The following is a 24254-nucleotide window of genomic DNA, read 5'->3' as shown; positions in this document are numbered from 1 at the left end:
AGGCCAAGGCTATAGTAGCTTCATCTCTAAAAGATTATATGTTTCTTACGCTTTCTTCCTTTCTCTTGATATTTGATCTTGAGGATAAGATGAAACATATATCCACTCCTTTTGAAGGGTTTGACAAATCTGATGGACCTTTACTTGAAACTTCAGCTACGTGTGACTCTTTTGTTTCGTCTGATGATTTTCTTTTGTATGTCTTGTCAATGCAAAGATATACAAAGTTTAGGTAAATATCTGATAGTCTCCTATCATTTTAAGAGAAATCGACAAACTTTACATTTACGGTTTCGTCTATGATCAAGGTATGAGAGTTATACACTCTATAAGCCTTGGACTATCGGAGTAACCAAGAAATGTTCCTTTATCTACCTTGGAGTCAAATTTATCAATTTGGTCCTTGGGATTAAGGATGTAACAAGAATAGCCACAAGCATGAAAGTATGCAATGTTGGGTTTTCTTTTCAATGGGAGTGTTTTCAAACATGGGTCTGGTGAGTATTATGTTTTGTACATAACATGCAATGTTAAAAGCCTTTAAGTCATAAGTGCTTTCGTAAGGAGTTTTCATAGAGTATGACCATCACTTGGAGAGTTTTATTCTTCCTTTCCAAAACCATATTTTGTTGATGAGTTCTTGGTGAAGAGAAATTGTGGTATATATCATTTACCTCACAGAACTTCTGAATTTTTCCATTTTCAAACTCAGTTCCATGATTACTTTTGATGCTTGAGACACACAAAAAAACCTTGTTATGTCTCTACTTGTTTGCAAAATACGTCAAACACATGGAAAGTGATGTAATTCTAGCTTGATTTGCATTGTTTCTTTTATGTTTAATTCTTTGTTGCAGAAAGTGGAGCAGATTTGTGACTTCAATAGCTGAAGTTGAACCGTGGATGAAGGAGAAATTAAATAGGGAAAATATGCTTAGAAGATGTGAGGCAAACTTCTAAGATGATCCTTGCTAAAACACTCATATAGTGCTAATTAGGAGGGAGCTAAGAGACAAATTGAGACAAAATTTGTGCAACAATTCATTAGTCAATCAAAGTTGAAAAATACATGAGTTGAGCACCTCTATTTATAGCCTAAATGGTGCCAAAAATTTGAAAATATTCTTCACTCATAACTTTACAAATAGCACTCTATAATTGGAGCAAATCATCTCCATTCATGGAGTGACAAGTGGTGGCTTGTGAGTGGAGAGGATTTCTCTCCATTGAGGTGCAACCATGTGGCAGTCACACTTTCAATGTTAGATGTCCAATTGGCCCTTCATACTTCCCTTGCTATGTAGGTGTTTATGCCTCCTTAGAACGCACTACAAAAACCCTAGACGGTCTAGAGTTGCAAATGGGCTCAAAGAGGCCCAATTGTCACCCTAGCTAGACTCTCTACCTTCTATTCTAAGGCAATTTCTTCCTGCACCCAATCCATTGTGATTGACACTCGACGAACATTCTAAAATTCAATTGTACCATTGTCATGTTTATTTTGAAAAAGCTTGTAGGGTGCGTTGATACCCTCATACCTTCGCGCAATGGAGGACCTTTGCGCTCCTGGCTTCATCTTTGTTTAAGGGGTCCTTCCACTCAACACTACGCTGTCGGAGAAATGTCAACTAAGATGCGAGGATGCGAATGCTCGTGCGAGAGATGGTGTTGGGTGCGAGAATGGCAGAAACGAACTTGGATGTGTGACTGGGTGCAGAAATCACTAAACCCTAATTTCATTTTCATTAAGGGTAATTCGGTACTTTCACAAATGCAATTGGGTGAAGGCCCAATTTGATTGGGTGTAGGGAGAATCAGCCCTATTCTAATAGGCACAATACATGGCCCAAAAATAAGCCCAAGTAAGACCCAAATAAAATCCTACAATATTCTTTACAATTTTGTAAGACTAGGAAAATTGGAAGAAAAGTTAAAAATTAATTCTCTATAAAAATAGAGTTTCCATTTTTCTAGTCATGACCCTAGTTAAAGGTCCAATATGTGTCATTCCGGATGGTCCTCCATCAAACAGTCTCATTCTTGTAGGAAAAAAAGAATACCAAAGTGAATCTAAAATAATCATATTTTTTACTAGACCATATTTCTTTCCTTCCAAACTAAGTTCTTGTAGGAAATAGATTTATATGCAAAAGCTTTAGAGGTCTGGCAGTGGAAACATGGTTCTTAGGTTTGAAATATTTTTTCAATTCTTTCCTTTTTTGCATGCTTCACAAAAGAGTTTTTTCATAAAATAATTTACAATCCTCTTACGAGATTTTTCTTAAAAAGCTTTGAAAAATGTATTTTAAGTTTCAAATGCCTTACATTTTTTAACTTTTTTTTTTCAAATGGTAAAAATTTCTAAAAGTTTTTTATTAATTTTCTATTAGCAACAACTCATTCCACTACAGAAGTATTTTTAGAATTTAAATTTACATAAATTGATTTAAAAATTAAATAAAAACCTCCACAAAACTGAATATTGAAAATCATTTCATGAATTCAATATTAGCATATATGAACAAGTTGAAGGTCACACAAAGGTTAATATTTTGATAACCATGACATAGATAGACTTTTCCTCTTATATTCTATTTGGACATATGTTTAACTTAGTATGTGTAATAAAATAGAAGTGGTTGTCTCACTTACCATATCTTCAATTAGTCATTTTTTCTAAATTATGTTGTATATTCATATGGGTTTGAAGTAAACCAATTTCATACGAAAATAGTTCTTAAAGAGTTTAATCTGGGAGTACTAACATATAATTAGGAGGCCAATATGTTACTCATGCCATTTTTATAGTAAATTAAGAAAAGGTATAATTAATAGTAAATTCCTCCTTTATACTGTAAATTGATGAAGAAATGGAGTATAAAAAATATCTGATAACAAAATAAAACATTATGCATCTAAATTCGCTCTCAGAAAATAACAGAAATTGACATGAGAGGAAGAAGTTGGCTCTTGAGTCTAGAACAAAATGTTCTGATTCTTCCAATTTGATGATCAAAAGCATCAATAATTTATTGAAGAATAAAAAAATAAAAGAAAAAAAAGAGAGTAAACAAGATAAATGAACCAAAGTATCCAACCCTCACCCATTCACATCACATAGAAAGAAGAACAAAGGTAATCTCAGGCATCTAAATGCTAAGTTATGTATCTAACCACTATCAACATACTTGATGGCTGAAGCAAAGAAAGATGCCAATTAATATTTCTCAAAATGTAATACCTATGTTTTCAGTAATCACAATTTGAAATAAATTCAATTTGGCTCTCTCAAATTAAAAAAAAAAAAAAAAAAAAAAAAAAACAAGTTTCTCAAATTCGAATACATTAATTTTAAATTATTAAGGTAGTATTTTATTAATGTTGAAAGACTAAATTTTTGTTATTTTTTATTTAGAGAGAGAATAAAATGCATATTTATCTCAAATTTAGAAATATAATTAAACCTAAAATATAGGTTAAATTTGTAAAACTATTCCCTTGGGCACTGTAAAGATTATATTTCTTTTTGGGTGAAGAGGAAAGTTTGACAAACCAAAATCAAGGATGAAGAAGAATCACAGATGAGATTCAGATTCCAAACAAAACACTTTTAATTGATTAAACAAAACTCTTTCCCCCCCAGTTACTCTTACAAGAACATGATTCATCTAATGTTACATTTAGTTTTCAAAAACCTCATTATAAAGGTGATCAAATCATATTAGTCCAACTCATATGTCACATCACCAATCTTTCTTTTTGCCTACTAGAGACAATTTTTCTCTTTCCCTTTCCTTAAAAAGATCACCCTCAGATTTTAGGCTCTTAACTTGAGACATTGACACTAATGCAATCCCAGTACATGGTAGCCTAAAGCACACTTTCCCAAAAGCATCTTAACTAGTATATAGAGAGGGAATACCACACCAAAAGAACCCATCACTTCCATTTCTGGTTTGACAAATTTTGATGCACTTTATAAACATATGTTACAACCAAAGTTTTGAAAACAGTAGTACATGATTACAATTTGTCACAACATCAATAGTGTGATTGGTTTTGAAGTTTTGAATTCAGGTTTCAAATATGAAAAAGAATATACATTAATGATACTTGTCTATAAATGTTTGAAATATAAGAAATTGTGACCATGATGTTATCTCAAACCTTGGTTAAACCTTATAAATACATATGCCTGTTCTTTTATGGTTGAATGGCAATTGAGATGTAGCTAATGCCTTCGTGCTTATTGTTATTGACTGACGAATCTCTTCCTCACGCCACAGCAAGAGAAGTGGTAGTGTTTGCATGAGATCTTTGAGTAGAAAGCAAGCAAAAGAAAAAGGGTTTATAAAACCAAAGTTTCATCTTTTCCAATGATGAAGTAAGCATATATACCACCATGAAATGCACTTATAAAAACTCCTTGAAAAGGACATTGTTGAGCCGGTGAGCCAATTCCCATAAAATACTCACATTTGTGACACCTTTTCTGCACTTTTGGCATGCCTTCATGCTCACATCTCCAACCAAGAATGACTGTGCATCAAAGTTGTGTCACCCAAAGAATCAATCTTTATCCCAAACAGAACCCCCTTCTCCACTCTTCCTTTACTCTGCCCAATTCCTGGTGCTGTCCAAGGCCCTGTATTTATATAAAAACCTCACATTGTTCCACCTTTGAGTCTTTAAGTGCACTGCAATTGGAGTGCAACAGTGGAGCCATAATCAGAAGCCTCTTTCTTTACATCCTGAGGCATTGCAGTAACCAAATTGCAAGTGGGGGTCATGGTCATGGAAACAAGAAGAGTGAGAAAGTGTGTTATGATACTTCTCCTCTACCTCACTTTCTCTGCCATTTCTCTCACTCAATGTGGTAAGCCTCATTAACCTCAATAGCTTTCATCCCACTTGTTTTTTCTATCTTTCTTTTCAATGATGTACCATCTTTATCATCCCAATTATTCCAAAATTTTAAATTAATTTCTAGATATAATTACCATGATCTTACATTGTGGATGAGATTATGTAAAGCCATTTGCTTGTTAGAATCCATGTACAGTGTAATGAGTCACAACTCATGATCAAGCAATAAGAGCTAGAATGTATTCAGAACTGCATTATAATACCATTGACATTAAGCAAATATTGAATGGCAACAAGTTAATGGCTCAAAAGCCACTTTACTTCCCTTTACAGATGCAGATAGATCAATAATGAGGGTATTGAGAGGCCCTAAAGATAAAAGAAATTCAACCAACAAAAACCCAAAGAAGTTGAAAACAGTTAAGCATTTAGATGAGAATCCAACCATTTTCTCATCAAATGTAGAACCCTATAGTCTTAGCTCCCCATTCTCTTTGCCCCCTTATGACTCACTGGCTCCAATCCCACTCCCAGAAAACAGCCCTCCATTTTGTGTGTTCCCACCACCAGGTACTCCTTCCACCACCATGCCTACCCCCACAGGCTTTCAACCCACAATACCATCACCACCTGACTTTTACACCTCACCGGTTCTCCCAACCCAAAACCCACCTCCAAACCCCTTAATCATAACACCAGGCCCACCAGATTCTTTCCCCACACCAACCCCAGAAATTATTCCTGGCCCACCCACTATCACGCCCGGCTCGCCTGAGCCCGTGCTCAATCCTCCCATCATTATCCCAAGCCCACCTGACTCCTCAATGAGCCCACCTGACTCCTCAATGGGCCCACCTTACTTTGAGCCCAGTCCACCCTACTTTGAGCCCACCCCACCTTTCATAATCCCTTCCCCCACAGGTGGCATTAGCCCAGGCCCACCAACCATAATCCCTTCCCCCACAGAAGGCACTCTCCCAAGCCCACCAAGCACTGTGCCATCCCCCAGTGAAGGCACCATCCCTAGCCCAGGTGTGTTTCAGCCACCTGTGGTGTTCCCTCCACCAAGTGTGCCACCACCACCCAACTATGCCCCAAGGACCACCTTGTGGTGTGTGGCTAAGCCCTCAGTCCCAGACCCAATCATCCAAGAGGCCATGAACTATGCTTGCTGGTCAGGAGCAGATTGCACCTCAATTCAGCCCAATGGGCCCTGCTATCAGCCCGACACTGTCTATGCACATGCTTCATATGCTTTCAATAGTTATTGGCAAAGAACTAAAGGTGCTGGAGGCAATTGCGAGTTTGGAGGAACAGCCATGCTAGTTGCTGTTGACCCTAGTGAGTACCAAAATCATAAAACACTGTGTTTTCCTAACTTTCATCATCAAAATGAACGCTTATAGAATGTTTCTGGCATAATTAAGTTCAAATATACTAAAAACATATCATTTTAACACGATTTTTTTTTATGAAATTTTGAGATCGATAAAAAATCTCATTTAAGTATTGCAGTAATGCTACTTTTTGTTTTCTTCTGAGCAGGCTTCGATGGGTGTCACTTCATCTACAACTGATCAATGTTGTCTTTTTTTTTGCCCCAACAGTGCAACTTTTGAATGTTTGAAGAGTGAATACTCTTTCTTTCACAATCTCTCTTTTTTTTTTCCTGTTCTAATAAGTTACATATGTATGCATGCCACAGTGAATTACACGCAAAGATTTTGTATTTTGTAAGTAATATACATTTCCATTTGTAATTTCTAGTCACTGTTTAATTAAATTAACTCCTTGACAGTACCACCAAAAGGATAACCTTATACAAAAAATATGCTTATTATCTTGTATTGATTATTCACCTTTTCTTCTCTATAATGCATAAAAATAACTAACACTACACAACGTGCGATAGTATTTTTTGGGAACTTTATTCATTTGCTCTCTGTCGAATTAATGTTTCTGTTTTTTCACCCGAATATAGCTGTTTAAATTTTTTTTTTGGATAGAACATTGTTCATGTTTACATGTTTGGATTATATAGTGGATTTGAGATGGTTTGTGGAGGAGAGTATAAAGAAATTGAAGTTTTTTAGATAGAATAAAAAATTATAAAAAAATTTATGAAAATTTGTGATTAATTTAATGGGTGTGAATGAAATTATATTTTTTTAATTGATAAAAAAATAAGATTACAAATTTACTTTTATATTTAAAAATAATTGAAAAATAAATTTAATTTATTTATATTATTTTTTGTTGTTTGTAATTAAAACATTATTTGTGGTACTTATTTTGAAAAAAAAATATGAATTATGTCAAATTGTCACAAAATATAGATGAAAAAAATTATTTAATTCAATTAAAAATAAAATTTTAATTGTGTAAAGATAAACAAGTGAGAAATTACAAAATGCAATAAGTTTTAATATGTTCAAAAAGCGAAATTGATTGATAAGTAGTGTGTGTAACAGATATTAAATAGAGTACAATATAATTATATATATGAAAAAATATATATTATAATAATGTTATAAAAAATAATAACAATTATATAGTCAGATATTTATCATTTAAAAGATTCGTGAAAGTCATGAAAGTAGCTCATCAATTTTTCCATGAATCCTGTCAAAATGTCGCAACTCTTTCATAGATACCATCAATTCTTTCATGTTGCAACTCTTGAATGTTGTCCCAAATTTGTGATATTATATTAGAATGATCCGAGATTGAGGGTTGAGGCGTACTTCCATAAACATGGTCATCCGGTATGGTTGGGTCTTCCTCATCTTCGTCATCATCATATTGATCCCTACCATGCTTCCAAACACCATTTACGTGATAAATATTTAACTTGTTCACTTTTTTTGGAAATAATGGAACCATCCTAACTCAAGAGTTGAATCAACTAACAAGTCAACTTCACACGCAACCATGATTTGTGTTGTGAGAATGGCATAGGAAAGAGACATGTTGTGGTCCCGACATTCATCACGTGTCGCATGATATAATAGGGCACGTTAATCATTATATTGTTTTTTATGGTCCATAACATGAAAATATCTTCATGGAACAATTGAGAAAAATTACTTCCCCGAGGACTTAAGATGTGCACAAAGGTGTAATGAAGTAGTATGTCATTCATCAACAGACCATCTACAATCCTCATATTATGACCGTGCATGTATGGTTTCATCATGGCTACCAATGTCAAGTCACGATCATATTTAAGGCAATCAAGGATGTTTGAAGAACTCAATTTTTTACATTGGTACTTCAAATGAGCCAAAGTCATCCAATTTGAAGGGGTGATTACAATCCCCTTTTGATTAACCAAAGAACAGAGGTTACCATCATTTGTGACTGTTAAATAGAACAGTGATGAGATCTTCAAAATATGGATATTTCAGCATCACAAAATGTTTCAAACTTGATGTTGCAAGTGATACTGGAACTCAAACTATGATGATGCAAAGAAAGGAAAATAGAACACCGATGAGATCTTCAAAATATGGATATTTCAACATCACAAAATGTTTCAAACTTGATGTTGCAAGTGATACTGAAAATCAAACCATGATGCTTCAAAGAAAGGGAAATTCATTATTTTAGGTGGGACAACTGCCTTGCCAAAAACCCTGCCCACACTCTATCATTTGCTCACACTGACTAAAAATATCATGTATGATTTAGCACGTCCTCGATATTGGGGGTCGTGGAACAAAAATTGCATCATCTGCAGGGTTTTTCCTTTACCACATGTGCGATTGTGTTGTCTCTTAATAGATGAAGAAGTCCTTCCTACAAAACTTAGTACATATGATGAGGAAAATCAGTGGACATTGACATAGTATTATGTCATAACAGTTTAAAGAAACATATAATATGAAATAAATAAATAAATAGTTCAACATGAAATATTTGTCAAAATATAACATATTTGAATTAAACAAAGTGTTCGATAGTTGTCATAAATCAAACTATTTTCTCCTTACATTCTATTGTTTAAAAAGAAGTTTTTTCTTCTTCCTCATGCATTTCATTGAATGCATCAAGAAGTTCAACACTATTTACATATTCAAAAAAAAAAAGTTGAGCACACTTACATTTTTCATTTTTGAAAGTTGATCAGCAAGCAAACATATATTTTCTTTTTCCCAATTGTTGTTGGATGAACTTCAAGAAGATGCATTGTCTTCCCAACAATGTATGTTTTCTTCTTAAAATCTTTCTTATTTTTTTTTTTTGTCATCAACAGGGTTAGTATCTAATAAAGGACATTAATGTTTTATATGACCAAGCTTACCACATTCATAATACCAGAGGGCTAGTCATTCTTCTAGTTCATCCTACTTTATTGTATTCTTGTTTTCATTATTATTCCTCTAGAACTTTGAAAACTTCTTTACCAACAAACCCAAATTCTCATTATTTAAATTACATGTTTTCTTGAATAGAGTTTGTAATCGATTATTCTTACAAAAATTTGAGAAATAGTTACAACACTTTTTATTTTAATCTATTATGACACATGTTAATTGATTATTTCAGCTTTGCATTTAAAATTAAAAAACAAGTTAACCAATTATCCAATATTTTAATTAATTAAATTTAAGAATATTGACTAATTTAATTTAATCTATTAACTAATTTAATAATCAATTATCCTATTTTTGAAGTCTTTCAATAATAGTTTAATCGATTTCTTAAAAACTTAATTGATTAACAAAGTCAAGAAACATTTTTCTCATATCTTTTACTTTATAAAAACAATTTAATTTAATTTAATTTTAGTATAAGTTGTGATGGAGAACCATTCAGCCACGACATCGTAGGTTCTCATACAAAGGGACCTTTCTTAGGATAATGTCTCTTGAGTTTCTCTCTTATAAACTTTGGGGAGAAGTTCAAAAGTTTTTCCTAAGTCTTCCAATGTGATTGAAGGGTCTCAGAGAAGAATACTACCATTTTTAAGATTTTAAAAGAACAATGACATATAAAAAATGCAATTCAATTGTCATTCAAAGATTCAAAATAATTTACAAGGGATAGGCCTCTATTTATAAGAGGAGAGGCTCAAAACACTTCATGCACTAGGGTATGTGAGACTAATTGTGAAAAGTGGAGTTGCACTTGTATTTTCATCACTCCAAGCAAAACAAGTTTCACATTGCTCAATTTTTTTATTTTCTAAATGTTTATAAGCTTCAATGTTCCTCTACTTGTTGCTTAGTCATGTGGGTGTATAGTGGGTTGTGTTGCACTCCTTCAATCCCTTTCCAATTAAGTTTTTGACTTCTTTGATGGAGAGGGTTGCATGTTGACTCCACAAATTACGGATTTGACTCCCAAGTCAATTCCTAATTAGGCCCAAATTAAGCTCACTTATGCATCTATTTTTTACATAAGAAAAATTCTAATTCCTATAAAATTTTCTACTTCTTATTTTATGTACACACTACTTCTATATATTTTTACAAAACTAAGAAAAAGGAAAAAAAAAACTCTTCAAATGTGGGTTTCCCCCAACAAGGCTTCATCTTCTTCATTCTTCTCAACCCAAAATGTGGTGGTTGGATGGTCCTCCATTAGGTTGTGTGTTGAATAAAAAAAAATGTGAATACCTTGTGTGAAAAAACTCTCAACATATAATAAAAGCTAAAAACTCCCAAAAAAATCTTTAACATCTAAATCTTCAAACATCATCTTCAAAATAGCTTCAATTAAGGCTTGAGTATACTCTTCAAGTCTAACATTTCGAAATACTCATATTAAGGATGTCCCACTAGAAACTAACATATAATCCAAGACTTCGATTAACAAGAAAAGTCAAGAGTAATGGATAAGGATAAGTTTATTACAACCCATCTATACAAGGATTCTCCCTTAATTTCTCACCACCTGATATTTTACTTTATGTGACTTGGATTATTAGTGAACCAAGGAATTTATGTTACAACATTAATACATAAATCAAACAATGGTTCACATGTCATCTCAGTTTTGTGATCCCAAATTCATATAATTCTTATCATTCTCAACAGCCATTTTTATACAACATAATTCACTTAAAAACACAAATTAATATTCATTTTACATTTATAATGAAATTTACATTCAATCCATTAAAGAGGCTAGTAGAAAAGAAGAAAGAAGAAAAGAACGAGTTTTTGTTAGCTTGAGTGAAAATTACCTCACTTAGCGAAAGTTCTTCATTTGTATGAAAATTTAGTCAAGAGCAAGGATTGAATTGCAACTCTATTTTCACTTAAGTAAAAATAGAATCAAAAGTATAGTTTGGATCTATATTTTATTTTTGCTTAAACGAAAAAATTGTTGCTTGAGCGAAAATATAAAAAAAACCAACCTCATGCATCAAAATCAAATATATTTTCAAAGTTTTTCCCAAAATTACCTTTTGATTTCCAACAAAACATAATATTTGCACAAAAATCAAGACATTGTGATAAAGTCACATTCACATCCAAATCATCTATCCAAAGGTTCTATAAAAAACATAAATAGTTTTCCTTACTTATAATTCCTTGCTCTAAAGAAAGTGTTAGTCCAAACAAGAGAAATACTTAAAATCTAGAGACATAAAGCAAAGTATCTAAGCATAACAAAAATTTAGTATAAGTTTAATCAAGTTGAGATTATCACTTTTCTCAACGAAAGAGTAATGAAAAACAAAAAAAAAAGAATTTTCATAGTAAAGAGAAACTTACTTTTTTGTTTAAATCTGATTGATTAAAAAGGATCTTTAACCCTTTTTTTCCGTTTTTGTTAGGTGGAATTAGATTTTGAAAGAGACAATATTTGAAGGAAAAGAAATTGTAAAGAAAGAAAAGAGAACATTTATAGAGAAAATTGAGAAAAAAAAGAGGGATCTTAAAAAATACCTTATCCAAATTTGGCTTTCATAGACCAAATTTTGACTAATTTTTTGACACGAAATTCCCTCTATCTTAGTTTAATTTTTAGAAAAAAGGTATATTACGGAAAATAAATGGAAAAAATTCTTATTTATTCTTTTGATTCATGTAGTGGCCGGTTGTTTGATATTGATACGAACAAAACCAACTTGTAGATAGTGATTAACTATTAAGTAATATGTTAAAATTGTGATTGAAGACAAATTTTTGTCTAAACATCCTTCGTCCACATATAATCTTTTTATGGTGAATGCATCCATTATCTCTCTTAATTACATTTCTCGCATTTAACTTTTTGTTTGTGTGTGATTTTAGTTTTTCTAAAATTATTATTTACTTAGTATTTATAATTTATAATATTTATTTTTTAGATAAAAGAAAGATATTTAAATAAAAAAAACTGAGTTCACTCTCTCCTCATCACTACCACGAAGTCCATTTGTTTTGGTTTTCATTCTTAATCACACATTTTATGTATATTTTCTAATTTCTATAAACTAATTCCCTTTGTTATATTTTATTTATCAGTCTCATGATTTTCACATGTTTTGTCGAATGATGTATTTATCAGAACATCTCGTTTTATTCTTGTGATTATAAACGAAGTTAATTTGTGATATGATGAGTTTAGAATATACATGTGACGAGAACAAAAAATATTATTTATTAAATAAGTTAGGCAAGAAACTTAATTTTGATAATTAATTTATAAATTAACTATACAATAGAAAATTAAGAGAAATAAAATTATACATAAACTCAAATATAAACAAGTAGAATTAATTAATAAAAGCATTGCAACTATATATATCCCTTTTTAGGAAAAATGACTAAAGTAGGTTTTGTATCTTTGTTGTTGGCATGAAGCAAAAAGTATCTTTTGTTGATAACTCCAAAGAGAAGGTACGTGTTAGAATTAAACAAAGGCAAACGTTGAGAATCGTTTTGTAGAAACAAGGTTTAATATTATTACTTTAATGTGGTTAGATTTAAAAAGTATAAATGTCGAATCACTTCACCATTGGATGAGTTGGAATAACACCTCTTAACTCCAATAATTCTTTATGGACAAATCTTTTTTTATTTAAATGTGCAAAATAAAATATTATTAAAGACAAGTGAGGATCATGATACCTAATGGACGTTAGGAAATTATTAAATTACTTCAAGAGGAGTTTTCTTTAGAAATTATTTTTTAGTTTAAAAAGTTATATTGTATATATAGTAGATATAAAATAATCTCTTTAAAGAATGATTATGATTTTGTGCGAATTTTGAAAAGATTGATCGTTTAAAGGTGTTAAGAAATCTGTTATATATATAGTCAAGTTAAGAAAAAATGATTATCTTGTTTTTTTTTTTATTGGTGTGTTCTTTTGTTTATCAATGATTATGTGATCTCTTTTAATTGATGTTGTTCTTTTGTTTGTCTCAATTTTTATTTTTTTAATAACTATATAATTCTTATGTTCTATTTGATCTAGATTTATATTTATTTCTTAGGTATGAGTTTTTTTTAATCTCACATACTTAATTGTACTCTTTTTTTTTCTTGTTTAATAATATAATTATTGAATCATTAAATTATATGTCAAATTTCATAATGATATTTAATATAAAATTTTATATATAAAAAAATTACTATTATTTTACAATAAAAAAATTGTCATTGTTATAAACGGAAATGTTTTTTTTTTTTACAAAATAACTGATGCCTTCAAGTTATTTCAATCCGAGTAGAAACAGTTTATATTTTGCATATTTTCGATCAGAAAGATATTTTAGTATTTATATTATTTTTATTAAAAATGATAAATTCTAAATGTTGGATATTTAAAGAAACTTAAAGAATAAATATCACTCTGTCATCAATTTTGAATATTGAAGATCAAAACTTTAGGAATAGATTCTTTACACTTTATATAAATCCTAAACATAATTAAACATTTGCTCCAATAATTTATTTTTCAATAATTTATGCTTTTTGCATTTGCCAGTTTCTTTTATTATTTTTCTATATCGTTTGGCTTTAGTATTATTTTAAAATTTTAACACATTTTTGCATAATCTCCAAAACAAATTTATCTTTGTTTATCAATATATTTGAGACCATCCAATTTATCATAGAAAATGAAATATCTTTAAAAGAAATATTATTTTTCTCTTCTACAAATATTTATGAGATTATGTTTTGTTGACAAAAATTTAATGAAGAAAATAATAATATAATATAAATCGTATAAACTTAGCGTGTTTTACTCTGCTCAATTATAATCGGTTTGGAAGAACCAGAATTCTAAATATCTAATGTGTGTCATGTCCACTTAATAAGCAGAAATTAGATTTTTCATAAATCAAATTTCGGTTTTTAAAATAAAATATTACAAATAGTTTCTACATTTTTTTTCAAATAATTTTTAATCATCAGAAAATTTCTTTATATTTTAAAAAAATAATATTTTTTTAATTTTGTGATTAATTAAAAATATTAATCTTTTATGTTTGTAAATTTTATTCAAAAACTAACCATTAAAAAAAATAATTAGTTACTATATTTATTAAATTAGATATTAATTTAAAAATTAAAAATTATTAATATTTAAAGTAATTTTTATTACTATTAAAAATTTATATATAATTTTTATATTTATATTTAACATTCATTATCAAGAATTTAGTTATTAAATTAGTTTCTAATTTTTTATTAATAACAATATATTAAAAAATTGTTAAATAAAAATTAATTTTAGAAACTATAAATAGTTATTTATTATATTAACTAAATTATATATTATTTATAAATTAAAAATTATTTAAAATAATTTTTATTTATCAGTAAAAAATTATAAATTAATTTTTAAATTATATCTAATTAATTATTAATATTTTAATAAAATTATTAGTTAATTAAATATTAATTTAAAAATTAATTTATAATTTTTTTTATTAATAATATAAATTATTTTAGATATAAATTATTTTTAATTTATATAAATAATATAGTAATTATTTTTTTAATAATTTTTTTATTGTAATTGAAATTCAGTTTTCAGGAACTCAATTCCAATTTGCTATTTTGATTTTTTAATAAATAGAAATTGATTTTTGTTATATTTATATAATAAATTTTGGTTATAATTATTTTAATTATTAAAACACTCAATCATATATTTTTAGAAAAACTGAAAGTATAAGAAAAAGTTACTTTTAAAAAGATTAAGAATTAAGTGATTACAATTATGTATTTAATTAAATTTTTAATATGAAATGTTTGCAAATCGTTATGGAAACCAGTTGAAATTCAATTTCTTCGGAATCAATTTCTGGTATAATATTTTGAATTTTTTTCTTAAAAATAGAAAATACATTTTATTAAAATAATTTATATAGTAAATTTTGGTTGAAATGGTTTTTATTATTAGTATTCTTATAAAAAATAAGTGTTGTTTTTTTAAGATGAAAAGAGTAAATTCATTAAGAAGATGAGGAAATGAGGTAATTAAAAGTGATTTTGTTTTCTTTTATTGTGTTTTTTCCCTGTCATAATTTATTGAGTTTTTCATGACTTAAAGGTACATTCTATTCATGGGTTAAAATGGATATATTGAGAGAAAATTCTAGTTATATCTCATAAAAAAAAGTTAGAGTTCTTTCAAAGACGATGACGTTAAGAGTCTCTTCTGTTTTTTTTCGATGACATTGTGTTTATCGAACTAGGTTTAAGGTTACCCTTAAATTTATTCGAAAAGAAAATTATTACTGTGATGAATGTTGTCCTTGCCTAACTTTATCGTAACAGTTGGACCTTTGTGCGAATTTTCGAATTTTATGTACTCACTTCATACTTAAAAGCTTATATTGGTATATCCTCATCCTTGATTTATATTTTATATTTGTTTATATAGTTAATATTGATAAAATATTTTGTTTTTGTATGTAGACAATCAAATGGTTTTTTCCTAAAAAGAAATGCTTGGTCGGTTCAAGGAAATGAAGGCATTGAAGAATGTATAAGGTAGGTTCCCTACTAGTGTTAGGCCAAGTAACATGTCATCAATTTCGAGAACATTGAGGTAACTCCATTTGATCCCCAATTTTGAAAGAAGAGGGCTAGGAAAGGCATTGCAGATCATGTTCCCACTCCTTCTACTAACTCAAATTTAACGGTCAAAGATCAGAGGTGGAGATACTAATTGGAAAAATTATAATCCCAAAGGTCATTTGCATCAGAGAGAAGGGAAGCTTATGGGATTCCCAATTCAACTTTGTCATCCACAGTCAAGCGCACAATTTGTTGGAAGGATATGTGTCAATGTTGGAGAAGTAGAGTTTGATTATGCTTTGTAAAGGTTTCCAAGGTTTCCTGAGCAAGGCTACTTCATTAGCATGCTCAACCAATAAAAGGGCAAAAAAGGTATCTGTGGTTGAAGAGAAAAGAGGAAAACAACTTCAAGAGCTTCAACAAGAAATGGATTGCCTCAAGTTTAATGTAACTGAGATCAATCAACAAGATCATGTATTCATTATCAATTAGTAAATTGCCTAACAAGATCATGTATTCATTTTTTTTCTAGTATTCCTTTTGATTATAAGATTGCGTAGTCACTTAAATAAAATGTTCACTTTCCAATTAACAATAAGTATAATTGTCATAATGAAAAGATTCAGTATCGTTGAAAATGGTGCAAATAATTGCCCTTAACAATATCAATATGAAATAATCGTAATAAACCATAACAAACAAACTTAAACAATTTCAATCATTGTAATGATTTAATTAGGTTTTACGATGTTGCTCATAATCAGTCCCCACTTGAGTTAGGGTCAATGCTGCCTGATAAAGTCAGTCTCCAGTCAAGCTGGGGTCATTACTGCGTGATAAGGTCATCCTGCAGTTAAGTTGAGGTTGATGCTTCCTGGTAAGGTCAACCTCCAACTAAGCCAGGATTGATGCTACCTAATAATGTTAGCCTCCAATCGGACTAGGGTCGATGTTGCCTGGTAAGGTTAACGTATTCACATCACTGTAAAAAAAATTGGTAACATGGAATTTTTTTGAATAAGACAACCTCATTAAAAACCCTTGAGAAAAATGTTTATGAAAAAACTCGAAGGAAAACAACGTTGATCTGTGTTTACATCACTTTAATTGAAATAGAAATGTAATTTTACTGCATTCCATGTCCGAGGGATTAGATCCCCGTCCAATGTTTCCAATTTGTATGTTTTGTTGCTTATCACTTCTTGTACTCTATAAGGTCCAACCCATTTTGGTGAGATGATATTCTCCCTCTAGTTAAGTTGTACTTTTCGTAATACTAAATTCGATACCTTGAATTATCTTGACAAGTTAGGTTTATGATTCATTTGTATGAGTTGCTTTAAGGCTTATCCTCTTATTCTAGTACATTTTCTGACTTCGTCAATCATGTATAAGGTTGCTCGTACACCTTCCTCCAAGTTTGTGGGGGAAAACTTACTTACTTAGAAGGAAGACTCATGTATCTCATTTGGTATCATTGCATGTCATGTACATGATGTTGGATGGTGTCTCTGGTTGTCGACTAAAGAGTCGCATGATAAGACCACAAGAATCTTGAGACCTAATATGTCATCCACCATTTACTACTTGCAACCTTCTTTTAGTTGTGGCTCAATCTCCCAAAATTTTAGTAACAAAATTGTCATTCTCGCCAATCTCGTTAGGCTTGATAGAGATGACATCGTATGACCGAGATACTCATCACCTAATAGAAGATCCATGCTCAACAAACACATCGCCTAAATGACAATGTACCATTATGTGACATTTAGACGTTAGACTTTTTAATACTACCATAAAGTATCCTCTTCATCAAGTACTTAATTAGGTATTAGCTCATATTCCAAGTATGGTATAAAAATAATTGATTTTTTTTAAAAAGAGAAGATAACGTAGACAAATATTTTTTGGTATGTTTGAATTTAGATGATAAAGTTTAATAGCTAAAATTAAGAACTTTACTTATAATTAAGTTTAGATTTTATCAAAAGTATATTTAGTGTTATTGTAAACCAAAATTATTAATAACATAATAAATTAAATATATATTTAGTGTTATTGTAAACCAAAATTATTAATAACATAATAACTTAAATATATATTGAACTTAATTTTCTTAATAAGATCTCAAATTAGAGTTTTATGGTTGCAAATTGCCTTCTCATTATAAATGCAAAAAGTTAGTAATAGAAATTTTAATAATTAAAAATAAAGATGAAAACGAAAACGAAAATAAAAATAAAAATCTTAAATAAACTAATTAATATTTTTAGTGAATAATACGTTGCAACAAGACAAAATATTTTTATAACGGGATGAGTACGTACTTTAATAAAAATAAAAATAATTTTTTATCTTATCTCTTTCTACTCCATCGGTTATAAATTCATCAGTCTTCCGGCCCATAGACCACAGTTTCTTATTCTTTTCAAAACCAGTAAATTTCAAGTAAACCAATAATTTATTTTAATATTATTATTTTACCATTTTTTTCTTTTTTTTAAATACTCCGAAACCGGTAAACCCTAGCTGAACCCTCTTTCCGGCAGCCACAATGAACTCCACTTCACTGCCGTTCGAGGACGGTTTCGCCGCCGATAAGCTCTTCACGCAGGGCTTCTCCTACACCTACGATGACGTCATCTTCCTGCCCCACTACATCGACTTCGCCGCCGAGGCCGTTGACCTCTCCACGCGCCTCACGCGCCGCCTCCCCCTCGCCGTCCCCCTCGTTGCCTCACCCATGGACACTGTCTCCGAGTCCGCCATGGCCAGTGCCATGGCCTCCCTAGGAGGCATCGCCGTCGTACACTCCAACGTTCCGGCCGCCGCCCAGGCCGCTCTCCTTCGCGCTGCCAAGTCCCGCCGCGTCCCCATCCTCTCCGACCCCGTCTTCGCCACCCCCTCCGCCATCATCGAGCACGAGGACGACTTCGCGGGGTCCCCCTTTCTCCTCGTCACAGACACAGGCGCCGCCGGCGGTAAGCTCCTCGGCTATGTCGCGAAGCGCGACTGGACTAATCAAAACGACAAGGGATTAAGGGTGGGCGACTACATGGCTCCTCCGCCCCGGGGCGCGCCGTGGAACGCAGACCTGAACAAAATTCATGAGATCATGGAGGGTGAGAAGAGTGGTGCAGTGGCTTTGGAGAGGGACGGTGGGGTGGTGGATTTGGTGGTGAGAGAGGAAGTAGAGAGGGTGAAGGGGTACCCCAAATTGGCGGCTCCAGCGACGGTGGGGCCAGATGGGGAGTTTATGGTGGGGGCGGCGATGGGGACGAGGGAGGATGATAAGGAGAGGTTGAAGCATTTGGTGAAAGCTGGGGTGAATGTTGTTGTGTTGGATAGTTCTCAAGGGAACTCAATTTATCAGTTGGAGATGGTGAAGTATGTGAAGAGTGTCTACCCTGAGCTTGATGTGATTGGTGGGAATGTTGTGACTATGTACCAGGCCGAGAATTTGATTCAGGCTGGGGTTGATGGGTTGAGGGTTGGTATGGGGTCTGGGTCCATTTGTACCACCCAGGAGGTTTGTGCTGTGGGACGTGGTCAGGTATATTTGATTCCTTAATTGATCTTTCATTCATTGGTTATTGCTTGATCATTGATTGATTCTTTATTGATTGAATGGTTATTGATTACTGATTGATCTTTGTTAGCGTCAAATATTTTTTTTGTTCATGGACATGATCCATAAGTATGAAGGCTACGCCTTAAAACTAATTTCGAGGCAAGTAAAGTCTGACCAAATATTGTTTTTGCCGAGGAACGAACTCGACAAGTGCTCGAACGGTTTAACTTTGGGTCGGTATGTTAATCACTTGAGCCCAACTCATTAGTTCCCTTAACAACAAATTTAAGTGTGATTTGTTGAGGTTGTTGTTTTGCTGCTTAGAGACTCCAAAATCCTTGATGTTGTAAACAGAATTGTGTCATGGATGGTGTTTTAGAACCTTGGTCTGCTGTGTTTGACTTTGAGATGTGATAAGATTTTGTGTTGATTGGAGTCGGGGATCAATGAATCTTTTTTTGAGGATTGGATCAACTGTTGGGATTGATGATGTTTGATACTTGTCGTTGGTCTTTTGACAGGATTTGTTTCCTGTACTGAATATTTGCGAAACTATTTTTACTGTTTCTTGTAAAGATGTTTGAAAACAAGAAATGGTGAAGTGGGCAAGCGTTTTGTTATCACTATTTTATAACAAATATTTAAAGTAAGGTATTCAACGCCTTAATTCTTATTACTGACCATTTGAGTGTATGCATTTCAGGCAACTGCTGTTTACAAGGTCTCGTCCATTGCACATAATAGTGGTGTTCCTGTCATTGCCGATGGTGGCATCTCAAACTCTGGTCATATTGTTAAGGCTTTGTCATTGGGAGCGTCTACTGTTATGATGGGAAGCTTCTTGGCTGGTAGCCATGAGGCTCCTGGTGCTTATGTATATCAGGTATTTATGAAGGCCCGATGGAATATTGTAAAGCTTGTGATTTCCTTTTTGTGTCTTTATACCCTAAATATATTCTCAGCATGTGTAGTATTATAGTGTTGTAAAGAAAATCTCTTTAGAAATAGAGAACAGGGAAAGACTGTGTTTTTTGTTCTTCTTCTAGGAACTGTATGTTAGATTTTTATATTTCTGAAAATATGTTTGTATCTCTCTGACACTGGCTCTCTCTGTGATTTCGTTTCTTCTCTATCTCTTAGTTTCGTTAAATTGTTCATTCCTCTTTCTTTTGCTCATGACTTGTTACATGCTCAAACAAGAATAAATATGGTATTTATATGCATTACTAACTACCATTTCTGCACCAGAATGGTATACGTGTCAAAAAGTATAGAGGAATGGGTTCCCTAGAAGCCATGACTAAAGGGAGTGATGCAAGGTACTTGGGTGATACAGCAAAGCTAAAAATTGCTCAGGGGGTTGTTGGAGCTGTTAAGGATAAGGGTTCTGTCTTGAATTTCATACCATACACCTTGCAAGCTGTCAGGCAAGGGTTCCAGGATATAGGTGCCTCTTCTCTAGAGTCTGCTCATGACCTTCTAAGGTCCAGGGTGTTAAGACTGGAGGTATGGTTATGTCACTTTTAATTATTTATTTCTTGCTCTGGCTATTTGCATTAGATATCAATGAAGATTCTTTATTTGCACTATAAAAATGGTGATGCTATTTGTTGACTGCCTCCCCATTTCCTATTGAACCAATCTATTTGGCTTTGTGGAAAAGCTAGGATACTGTAGTTCTGAAAGGAAAACCCTTTTCTTTACCATTGAATTCTTAAACTAATAAAGCAAGATAATAAGTACTAAAAGAAATTGCGGCAATTTGTTAGGATGGATTAGAAAGGATTAATCTGATGGAAGTCAGGACTCAAATAGATCCATTTTCTCGGCTCTAAATACGCCTTGAATTTAACAACAAGCGATTATTGTTTCCTTAAAATTCTAGGTCCCCTGAATGGATTCCATTGATTTAAAAACAAAACGTAAACAATTTTTTTTGCATATGTAAGACTGTGTTCAATGAGCCTTGTTCAACCGGGTTATGTTAGTTAATTGTGGTTTGTCTAGGGGGAGACTCTTCTATTTGTTGAGTGTGCAAGTGTTTTGCATCAACAGAACTTAGTAAATTGGTCCCAGTAAATTGGTCCCCGTAACTATAACTTTGATGTATATGTTCTGTTCTTAATATTTGGTCTGTTCTTCTCAGGTGCGGAGTGGAGCAGCACAGGTTGAAGGTGGAGTTCATGGGCTGGTTTCTTATGAAAAGAAATACTATTGATGTGTGAAACCATCCATCCCAAATCATAAGCGGTGATATAATCCCTTGCAGTAAACCATAAAAGAAGGGAACTATGTTATTGGGTTAGTGGCAACATGTTGCTGCTGTGTCAAGCGAATTGAAGTCTATACTTCCGATAGAGCATTGTGAAATTTTTTTCCTGAGGTTCTGAAGGAAGAACATTGATTTCGTGAGTTTTTTATGCCCATTAGGTTTTGTTTTGTCAACTGTGTGTCAAGTGTGTCATGGACTTACCTAAATATATTTTGCATGTTTTCATGTTAAGTAAATGTTATTGTTATCCATATTGCCGCAAAAAACTTTTGGATAGGAATAATATAATGTGCATGTAGCCTGCATGTGCCCTAACCAGTGGCATAACGAGTCTAGTTGAATACCTGTTTAAATTTATTCCTAACAAAAATAAGACCCTAAAAATATTTATTTTATGGTCCTTAACAGTAAGCTTTTCTTTAATTTCTCAAATTGATATGATAATAGTAAATTTGGGTAAAACTGAACACATGAACTAATTTAAACATCTTTAAAAATTGAATTGTTTAGTTTAATTGTTTAGTTTGCTTGTTTAAAAAAGTTAAAGACTGAGCTTGGTTCGATCGGTTCATTTGTAGTATATAGTAGATTTAAATGTGTTTTGGTCTTTTAAATTGTTTTCTTTATATTAGTTTTAAAATATAAAAATATTGAGTGTTAATCAAAAGGGTTTGATATTTGATTGATTTATAAAATTTTAATTTTATTTGTTCTAATCTACTATGGAATTGGATCTATTAAACAATTTTATAATTTGATTTTACAGACATACATTCGGGTGAATTAAGTTTTCTGTTCAGAAGTCATTTTGATTTTGCTTTCCTTAGAGATTCTATTATAATAGATGAGACCAGAGCAACAAAAATAACTGTAGGGAAAAATCAAAATAGCCATAGATATTGAAGTGAGACTCTTTCTTCCTGCACCTAGGTTCTTCGTCACCCCATACAAAACTTCTGGCACCCCCGATGTGTATTTTTCTTGTGCCACTCATATTTAAAAAAGACTTTCATCAATCCTCCAGGACCCAAATAACTCAATTTTCTCCCATGAACTATTTTGGTCAATGATTAGTTTGATCCAAAACTTGAGATAATGGATGTAATCCAAAAAAAATTCACCAGTCGTTGTTAATGGAGTTGACGTCACCAAATTCTGCGGAGTCGGTATCAATTTATGTCTAATTGCTCCACATATAGTTTCTCTAACCATATTTTCTAGACTTTCAGATTATATAATTCAGAGGTTAAAAAAAACTTCTATATTATGTAATATGGAAACTAATCATATATCTAAAGAATATTTTCAGATTATGAAATTTGAAAGATAATTACGAATTTGAAAACTAACCATATTTTCTAGACTTTCAGATTATATAATTCAGAGGTTAAATTTTTTTTCTATATTATGTAATATGGAAACTAATCATAAGAATATTTTCAGATTATGAAATCTGGTAGATAATTACGAATTTGAAAAAAGATTTCATTATATAATCTGAAATATTACGATATTTTTAAAAATATTATGATATTTTTGAAAATATAAAAATTTATAAAGGTGAGAAAAGAACATATGTTATTAAGTAGAAGGAACCAAAACATGAGTTCTTTAGTATTTTTCGCGATGGTATTGGAGTGAAATCCTTAAATCTTGAAAAGATGAGGGTTTAATGTATTTGGTCGAATATTGCATAAAAAGTTCTTTTCATTGTTTTTAATCATAGTTTCTAATCAAAAGCAAAGTATTTTTTTTTTAAATACTAACATAAATGAGTGTCAAATTTTGGGTTTTATTTATTTTATATAAAAATAATAATACAGTGTTTAGGATACACTAATGTATAGAGATGATCAGTGAGGTGGATATGTCTTTTGGATAATTTTGTTGTTGTTGAAGCTAGTACTAGATAGCTGAATTAATTCATTTTTTTTCTTTGGTGGTATACACGCATAGAAGATATTAATAGGTAGAGTCAAATATGATATTTTTATTTATTTATTTACTTTTTATTTTAATATTCTATTTATTTAAATGTTTTTATTAACTAGTCCACCCATAAATAAGCAAGTCTTTTATAGTCAATTTTCAATTTTGGGTCGTGTTCTTAATGACATTCAGAGTTTTAAGAAAAGAGTTTTGGACTGTTTCTTTCTGCACCTCCATACCTTCTTCTCTCACCTCCATATATTTTTGAATTTCCAAAAATACCCCTTTATTATATTTCGAATTATGTAATTTAAAAGTTATTTTTCAAATTTATAATTAGCTTTCGAATTATGTAATCCAGAAACTTTTTTATTATTACTTTTCGAATTACATAATCTAGAAGTCTTATTTAGCTTCTGGATTATGTAATCCGGAAGTCTTTTTTTCAAATGTGTTCCGGATTATATAATCCAGAAACTAGTTTATGGGGATGACAAAAAATGATAAAAATGTATTTTCATATTGTGTATGGAGGTGGTAGAAGAAAAGAAGTTATGGAGGTGCAGGAAGAAACAGTCAGAGTTTTGTTTAGAATGACATGTGTATCAATCAAACAAACCCTAGAATTTTCATATTTCATGG

At 31.5% G+C, this 24254-nt stretch overlaps 2 protein-coding genes across 2 annotated transcripts; both read left to right on the top strand.

Moving 5' to 3' along the window:
- Positions 1-4211: 4211 nt before the first annotated feature.
- LOC137834978 (extensin) lies at positions 4212-6720 on the top strand. Its single transcript, XM_068643259.1, has 3 exons — positions 4212-4876; positions 5200-6207; positions 6412-6720. The coding sequence occupies exons 1-3, from the start codon at positions 4789-4791 to the stop codon at positions 6441-6443; spliced, it is 1128 nt and encodes a 375-aa protein (XP_068499360.1). The 5' UTR covers positions 4212-4788; the 3' UTR covers positions 6444-6720.
- An 11519-nt stretch (positions 6721-18239) lies between these two features.
- Positions 18240-21919, top strand: LOC137834976 (inosine-5'-monophosphate dehydrogenase). Its single transcript, XM_068643257.1, has 4 exons — positions 18240-19393; positions 20115-20294; positions 20660-20917; positions 21558-21919. Exons 1-4 carry the CDS (start codon positions 18395-18397, stop codon positions 21627-21629), a joined length of 1509 nt encoding a protein of 502 aa, XP_068499358.1. The 5' UTR covers positions 18240-18394; the 3' UTR covers positions 21630-21919.
- The last annotated feature ends 2335 nt before the right edge of the window (positions 21920-24254 follow it).

The sequence above is a fragment of the Phaseolus vulgaris genome, chromosome 5, assembly GCF_000499845.2.
Source record: "Phaseolus vulgaris cultivar G19833 chromosome 5, P. vulgaris v2.0, whole genome shotgun sequence".
Classification (NCBI taxonomy): Eukaryota; Viridiplantae; Streptophyta; class Magnoliopsida; order Fabales; family Fabaceae; genus Phaseolus; species Phaseolus vulgaris.
The sequence above is the reverse complement of the archived record's forward strand: the minus strand, read 5'-3'. Positions and strand labels throughout refer to the sequence as shown.

Excerpts from the sequence above, each read along its gene's own strand:
- LOC137834978 (XM_068643259.1), top strand. The coding sequence starts at position 4,789 with ATGGTCATGGAAACAAGAAGAGTGAGAAAGTGTGTTATGATACTTCTC. Across the intron at positions 4,877-5,199 it reads CATTTCTCTCACTCAATGTG|ATGCAGATAGATCAATAATG; the intron begins GTAAGCCTCATT and ends TTCCCTTTACAG. Across the intron at positions 6,208-6,411 it reads GCTAGTTGCTGTTGACCCTA|GCTTCGATGGGTGTCACTTC; the intron begins GTGAGTACCAAA and ends TCTTCTGAGCAG.
- LOC137834976 (XM_068643257.1), top strand. The coding sequence starts at position 18,395 with ATGAACTCCACTTCACTGCCGTTCGAGGACGGTTTCGCCGCCGATAAG. Across the intron at positions 20,295-20,659 it reads CTGGTGCTTATGTATATCAG|AATGGTATACGTGTCAAAAA; the intron begins GTATTTATGAAG and ends TTTCTGCACCAG. Across the intron at positions 20,918-21,557 it reads CCAGGGTGTTAAGACTGGAG|GTGCGGAGTGGAGCAGCACA; the intron begins GTATGGTTATGT and ends TGTTCTTCTCAG.